We start from the raw sequence: 8052 nt of genomic DNA, 5'->3' as shown, positions 1-8052 counted from the left end.
CTTTAGTTTATATACATTTTTGTTTATCGCTTTTTCTGTTTTTGTTTTTTTTATTCTGTTTGTTTATTTTTTGCCTTTTACCTTCCTCCCTTTTTTTTATTTCTCTCCATGTCTTTTATTCCCACCCCTGTTTTTTTTTCTTTCTTTTTCTCCCTCTCTTTTTAACTCAACTTTTCTAAACCTCCATTTTCTGTTTCTTTTCCAAACTTCTCTTTCTTTCATTCTTTTTAACTGTTACGTTCTTTCTCTCTCACTCTTTTTACTCTTACTCAACCAGCTCTCTCTCATTTTCTCATTCCTAGCCTCTCTCTTTTTCACTTGGTTTCTCTTTCTCTTTTCGCATCCCTAGCTTCTCTCTCTCTCTCTCTCTCTCTCTCTCTCTCTCTCTCTCTCTCTCTCTCTCTCTCTCTCTCTCTCTCTCTCTCTCTCTCTCTCTCTCTCTCTCTCTCTCATCCCTAACTTTTCTCACTTTCTCCCATCTCTAACTTTCTTTCTCACTCCGGCATTCCTAATTTCTCTCTCTCTCTCTCTCTCTCTCTCTCTCTCTCTCTCTCTCTCTCTCTCTCTCTCTCTACACTAGTAGTCCAATGGATTATTCACGAAACATAATTAGTTGATGATGAAACAGTTGTGGTGATTCACTCGTTGCTTCATATCAGCTGTACGGGGTTTCGCTTAGGTCGAGGGTCAGCCTGAAGCTAGTCAGTAAGGGGGAACTTGCTTTGTATACGCGCTGCAGACAAACCAGTATTGCCGTGGAGCCTGGCGTGCTGTCTCTCTTCACCCGTTGTGTGAGTAGCGTCCCAATGGCTGTGTTGCATTCCTTGTCTCTGTTCCAACCCTCATCTAATCCACTGGGCTTGTATTCTGAAACTCTTCTGCCCGCTCTTCATCTACATATCAAAGGGTTTAGGTGAAGTTACACGGATTTGTTTAAGGTGTTTTACGGGTCTGGTGACAGATTAACAAAATATCTATCTTATTAACAGGAGAAACATTGTTGGGAACGTGGCTAATCATCTCTGTGGCCTTGGGAAATTGTCGTGGGGGAGAGCAAAGCGTTTCCGAATACTAGCCTTGAGGGAGGATTAATAGGGGTGTGTGGTTCATTGAGGGCATAGGGAAGGAGACTGAGTAGCTGTGTGTGTGTGTGTGTGTGTGTGTGTGTGTGTGGCGTCTCAGTGGCTCTTGTGTTCCACCCTATGTCTGTTCTGCTGAATGAGGATTAACATGTAGTTCAATGTGGGTATAAGGAAGAGCAGTGACCAGTTGTCTTTAAGTTGCGTCCCAGTGGCTTTTGGGGTTCTCATGGCCCAATGGATAGAGAGACGGTCTTGAGAACAATGAGCGTTTGAATGCCAGCTTTTAAATCTCACTAGGTATTTAAAAAATAGATAAAAAACGACCTGATCTTATGTTCCACCTGTTCCAGCGGCTGTTGCTCCACCCCTCGTCTGTTTTATTGAATGAGGATTAGCGTGACGTAATACAGTGAGGGTATATTGAAGGGAAGTGACTGGCCATGTGTGAGTGGCGTCCCAGCGTTTGTTGTGTTCCTGGCGCCTCAACGTAACAACACTCTCTTACCGGCGCCATGGCTGGAGCTTTCACACATTCACGGGTCTACAGCAAGGGGATACATCAACCCTCCTGTGTTTAGTGTACCAGATCCATATGACTGCTGGAAAATGGAGATGGATCCCGAGTGACTACGTTCCCCAAGAATCAGAAGGGGCCACATGAACTCTCCTGTGTTTAGTGTACCAAAGTCATGTGGTTGCTGAAAAGTAAGAGCTGGAAATAGGGACAAATTACTGAATTGGACAAGGAACAGCAGTGTAGCAGTTGATTCATCGTTCCCATAGGGCATCCCAGTGAGAGGGTGTTTAGTGAAGAAGGTACTGAGATACTGCATGCCATTGGTGGTATTGCTAAACTACACTATCATGTTAATCGTCCTTTAGTTGGCCAGATAAGGAAAGTATTTGCGTTCGTTGGATAAACCATAGTCGTTAACTATCGAATCGTCTTGCCAAGGAAGGTGCGTGGAGTGACAACCCTCTGCGTGTGATAGTTATTTATTTTTATTCAGCCTTGTTACATTATATTTTGTACATCTTATAACACAAATTCTCTTGTTTTCTTTTATTTGTTACAATTTTAGAGGAATCTGTTAGCTGTGCTAACAGAGTATTGATGAAACGGGAAATTAGCTGAAGATCAGTTGTGGTGATTCACTCGCTGCTTTACATCAGTTGTACGTGCTTCGCTCAGGGTGAGGCTTAGTGCAGGGAGCCAGGCGGTGAGGAGGAACTGGCCTTGTGCTCGCTGCAAATAAAACCGTATTACTGTTGGCTCTGGCGTGTCTCTCCACGTCACCCCTGTATTGCTGAAGGATTAACTCTCTCTCTCTCTCTCTCTCTCTCTCTCTCTCTCTCTCTCTCTCTCTCTCTCTCTCTCTCTCTCTCTCTCTCTCTCTCTCTCTCTCTCGTCATATCTTCATCTCCAACATTTCATTCTCTCGTCTCGCATCCGTAATCAGTTTTCTCACTTCCCTCACATCCAAACCTCAATCTCTTACTCTCAACCCTCTGTGTCGCAACCTTAGCCTCACGCACACTCCCTCTCTCCCTCCCCCGCAGGTCACACATAGTCTGTCGCGGCTGGAGAGCGTCACCAACTTCACGGAGTTCGTCAAGGCGTTCAGTCACTTCGGCGCCGAGATGGTGGAGCTGGCGCACCTCACAGGGGACCGCGCCGCTGACCTCAAGGACGAGAGGCGGCGCGCGCAGATGGCAGCCGCTAGACAAGTCCTCGATAGATCCACGATGATGCTTCTCACGGCTTCAAAAGTACGTGTGTGTGTGTGTGTGTGTGTGTGTGTGTGTGTGTGTTCCGTCTTTTTTATTCTCAGTTTGATTTCTTCTTTACCTTTTTTTTATTGTTTATTTTTTTCTTTTTTCCTTCCTTTGTCTTCGTTTTCTTGATTTACTTTTCTTGCTATTATTATTATTATTAGTGTGTGTGTGTGTGTGTGCTGTCATTTTTTCCCTTCTTTACTTTCTTCGTTTACTTTTTTTTATTGCTGTCATTAACATTTATGTTCTTGTCTTTATTTATTTTTTTTCGCTCTAAATGTCATTCATTCTTTCCATACATTCCTTTACTTTACTATCGTTATATTTATCCTCCTACCGTAGCTTTTCTTTTTTTTTTTTTTTTTTCCAATGTTCACTTATTCAAAGTATGCCTGATTTGTGGGCCGCCATGGTGTAGTGGGGACCGAGCGCGCTTCGGTGCCCTAGGGGTTCTGAGGCGCCCGGGTTCAAATCCTGGTTACGGTCTGAGAGTAAGAAGGGCATCCACTCGTGTTAACGGTTCCCACAAGCCAAATCAAGAGTCAAAATTCACCGTTCTAGGGAAACCGGATATGAAAACCGAGGAAAAAAAGGAATTCACATCCTATTTTATCTGTTCATCATCTCTCTCATCGCTGAAGCATTCTCGTCTATTCTCGCCTTTTCTCGCCTTTTCTCGTTTTCTCTTCATTTTTCTTAGTTTCTGGTGTTATTTTTACGGCCGTGCTTCCCGTTTTTGTTTGTGCATGTGTTCATATTTTCGTTTTCTATGGTTATGATAATGCACCTCACTCTCTCTCTCTCTCTCTCTCTCTCTCTCTCTCTCTCTCTCTCTCTCTCTCTCTCTCTCTCTCTCTCTCTCTCTCTGTGTGTGTGTGTGTGTGTGTGTGTGTGTGTGTGTGTGTGTGTGTGTGTGTGTGTGTGTGTGTGTGTGTGTGTGTGTGTGTGTGTGTGTGTGTGTGTGTGATGTCCCTCGCTTCTCTTCATACTGTAAATGTTTCTCTTGCAAACTTTTCCCCTCATTTTTTTCTCCCTTTTTCCCTTCTCTTCCCTCCCTCCTTCCCAACTCTCCTCTTCCTTCCCCCTCTCCTTCCTAACTCTCCTCCTCCTTCCCCCTCTCCTTCCCAACTCTCCTCCTCTTCCTTCCCCTTCTCCTCCTCCTTTCTCTAATGTCGTGTCGGCTTCCTCCTTCTCCTCCTCCTCCTTCTCCTCCTCCTCCTTCTCCTCCGCTAGCAACTTTCTTCGTTTCTTTTTCCCGTGCGTGTTTCTTTTCCTTCTCCGTTTTCTTTTCCCTACCGTTGGCCGGGTCGTATTCAGTAATGTGGCACTGTCTTGATGGTGCTCCTCTGCCTCGCCCATGTGCATAAAACGCCCCCATTCCAGCCTTGCCATTCTTTACAAGCCTCCGGGGATGAAAGTCAGGGAGCGTACGGGCTCGCAGAACACTCCCTCCATTATAACAGAGAACAATGCAATCTTTTAAGGGCTATTTTCGTCACCCAATATAGTACCAGGCTGGTGCTAAATGCTTCGGGGTGACTGAGATATGCTGGTGTTAATTGTGTCTCGTGTTTTTGTGGTTAGTTTTCGTGCGTCAGTCAATGGTGGCGCTGGTAAAAACTAGTTAGTGGTGTGTATTGTTGTCCGATGCCCCGGCCTTTGTCTTTGCTCTAATGCAGGTAAACAATTAAGGTGTGGTAATTAAGTGTCTTTTATTGACTTGCTTAATGAACGCGAGGCTAAATTTGGAAGTTCGAGGGCATGTCTGGGATGTGAAGTGTTTATTCCTTCAAAATGTTGGAATCCTGCTTTAGAAAATTGGAAATAAACCGTGCTTTCGGAAATAAACCGTACTCATCTCCCGCGGCACAAGTAGACAGACAGTCGTACATTAAAACAGGGTTGTCGAACTTCAAGAAATAAATATTCTCTTCCACAATAACTGTAGTAGTACATAAAAAGAAATAGATTGTCTGACTAAGAATAATAACAATTGTAATAATGATAATAAAGATAATGATAAATGAAATCACTTCCCTGAATCTTCTACACAATCACATAAGGAAAAATTGCCCGACACTGAGAAAATACAAGTATACGAAACTAAAGCAACCGTAAAATAAAAGACCAGAGGACGGTGTGTATCCGAGACAAGAAATAAATTCCTACTCCAATCTTACACCGTCATGCATAAGAATAAATACACTCCATAGAGAAAATACAAGAATACAAAGAGAATTCCCTTAATCTGTAATACCCAGAGCGCTCGGCATGTGTATTTTTGTTTAGTTTTTCGTCGCAGTGGGGCAGAATTCAGACCCAAAGCCAACACCATCCAATACGCAGCACTTGATAACGTAAACAGAAACGGCGAATTCCAAATATCCTGGTTGTATCAAAAGTTATCAGCGAGGAACAGTATTTCAAGAGGCTGCGCTCGGCTGGCATAGCGACATCTTTCAGAGCTGTGCACGCCAACATCGGGAGCTACACGTTTTCTATTGAGCAACGCAGCCTGTTGGGTATTTTATGCATGTTATCTGGCACTGGTGTATACGAGGGCCCAGTACACACATAAGCTCGTGTTTTGAAAGGTTTGGGCTTTCATGAACACTATTTTTCAAGGCCAGAAAGATTACTGGTCGGGTTCCCATGAATGGTATCTTTATTTATGGTGCAGAACACTTGTTGAACTATCACGAGACATGAAAGCACACTCAAAAAAAAAAAAAAAAAATTCTACCAGAGACTGTCAATCATAAAAACTCTTGAAAACTTTAATAGCGTCCACAAGGTTTAGAATCATTCCTAAGTAACCACTGGAACCATGAAAACACCCATGAAAATCCCAATAATTCCAGCCAGATCAATTTAAACGTAGAATCCTTGTTACTGTCACGAGAACCATGAAAACCCCCTTGAAAACCCAACTGACTACAACTAGAGCCATTTAAAGGTGTAGAATCCCTGTCAAACCATCACTACTTAAAAAATAAATTTAAAAAAACAATAAAAAAATACTAAAGACTTCTAGACCCAATTAAAAGTAGCCGAGATGATTCGCTGAAAACATTCGGCAATACGATACATGATATCACAGACGTTCTTTACATAACCACACGTATACGAGAGAGGGAGAGGGACGCCCACATTCTTTGTCAGCAAGAGCAATAACATCTTCGGACACAGACGGAATAGTAAAGTTGGTAACAGAAAGGCCGAGGAACAAGACACGTGCGATGCCAAAGATTCCTGCTGCCTCAGTCAACGCGCGGTTCTGACAACAATGCAGGAAGCTTTGCCACTAACACTAACAGGATGCGGGCTTTGTTAAACTCAACTTGCACCGAGGACATGATAAAGTTTCTCTCTCTCTCTCTCTCTCTCTCTCTCTCTCTCTCTCTCTCTCTCTCTCTCTCTCTCTCTCTCTCTCTCTCTCTCTCTCTCTCTCTCTCTCATTAATTTGCTTCCCTTGCCCAATTCCCCCTTCCTTCCTTCCTTCCTTCGTTCCTTCCTTTCTTTTTCCCTTCCTTCCTTCCTGTTTTCCTTTCTTCGTTCGTTTGTTCCTTCCTTCCTGTCTTTTCCTTCCTTTCTTTTTTTCTTCGTTTCTTCCTCATTTTCCTTCGTTCGCTATTTCCTTACTTCCTCCCTTCCTTCCTTTTTTTTCCTCCCTCCTTATATGTCTCCTTTTTTCTTCTCACATCGTTCATCACTTTCTTCCTTTATGCCCTATCCGCACTCACTCCTTCCCTCCATCTCTCCTTCCTTCCCTATATTCCAGTCTCTCCTCCAGCTTTCTCATTAATTCCACCATCATCAATCTTGCCGCTCATCCTTCATTCCCTTTCCCATATTACACCCAAACCTTCCTTCCTCATCACTGCATCCTTTCTCATAAACATCCTCTCATTTCCGTCCTCCTGTAGACATTTGAGAGGCTCGCCCACGCCATCTGCAGGTGACTAATGTGGTTACTCGTCTGTCTTACGTTTTCTTTTCTTCATCAGCACTCTCCTCTTATTGATCTACGTTTTTATTCATTCATTCACTTGCTCTTTCGTTTCCTCAGTCATTCATCAGTGTGCTGGTTTGGTTTCTTTCTTTTTCTTGGTTCTTGTTTTTGTTTTTTATTCGTTTGTTTGATTTCTCATTAGGATTTATTGGTTGATTTATTCTTTTCGTCATTTATTCAACTGTGCTCGTTATCTCATTTATTTTCGTCCTCGGATTCGCTTTTCTGTTCATTCATTCAATTTTTTTAACGTTTGTTCGTTTGCTTGTAAGCGTTTCTTCATTTTTTATTTTCATTTTCTTTTATTTTTTTCCATTATCACCCATATTTATTAATTTATTTATTCCTTTATACACTTGTGTTTATTAATTTATTTTTGCTCACATAATTTTCACTTATCAATATTTTGTTTACTTGTTTACTAATCTACTTAATCGTTCACTCTTTATTTTTCCACTTGCTTACTCAATTTGTGTTTATTCACTATTTTCATTCATTCACTTGCTTGTTTATGCATCATTCTTTTCATATTCATTCAATTATTTTTTTTCATTTATTCACTTACTCGTTTATGCATCATTCTTTTCATATTCATTCAATTCTTTTCTTTTCTTTATGTTCAAGCAATTTATTACCATCAGTGTTAACAGTGACGACCAAAGCAGTGAAAGACTTAATTAATCCCTTCCCACACTCCCCTGGAAAGACTGAATTAACCTCTTTTCTTTCTTAGTTCCTTTATGTCCATCCAAACAACTAATTACAATGATCTCGGTATTAACAGCGAAAACCAAAGCAGCGAAACAGTTAATTAATCCCTTCCCACACTCACCTGGGCTCTTTTTTTTTCTCTCCCCAGGTGTGTTTGCGTCACCCGGAGTGTCTCACCTCGCGAGAAAACAGGGACACCGTTTTCTGCCAGATGCGGCGGCGCCATGGACCTCATACACTACGTGGTGAAGGACGGCGTGCTGGACTCCGTCAACGCCCACGGCGAGGCCAGGATAAACGGCCAGAGCCCCGCTGAGTCCCCGGGATCGTTGAGGACGCGCCAGGTGAGAGGTGGTGGTGGTAGTGGTAGGAGGAGGAGGTCGTGGTGGTTGTGGTGGTGGTGATGGAAGAGGTGTTCAAAGGACGAAGAAGAGGAGGAGGAGGAAGCAGAAGAAGAGGAAAGAGAAGAAA

General features: G+C 42.7%; 1 protein-coding gene across 1 annotated transcript in view; it reads left to right on the top strand.

Moving 5' to 3' along the window:
• Positions 1-8052, top strand: part of LOC135089297 (alpha-catulin-like) — a 132080-nt gene that overhangs the window by 94583 nt on the left and 29445 nt on the right. The window contains 3 exon segments of the mRNA XM_063984799.1: positions 2643-2852; positions 7730-7801; positions 7803-7925. Coding sequence (XP_063840869.1) covers positions 2643-2852; positions 7730-7801; positions 7803-7925 — 405 coding nt within the window.

This window comes from Scylla paramamosain, chromosome 32 (genome assembly GCF_035594125.1).
Source record: "Scylla paramamosain isolate STU-SP2022 chromosome 32, ASM3559412v1, whole genome shotgun sequence".
In the NCBI taxonomy this organism is placed as follows: Eukaryota; Metazoa; Arthropoda; class Malacostraca; order Decapoda; family Portunidae; genus Scylla; species Scylla paramamosain.
Note: the sequence above shows the minus strand (reverse complement) of the source record. Positions and strands in the feature narration are given on the sequence as shown.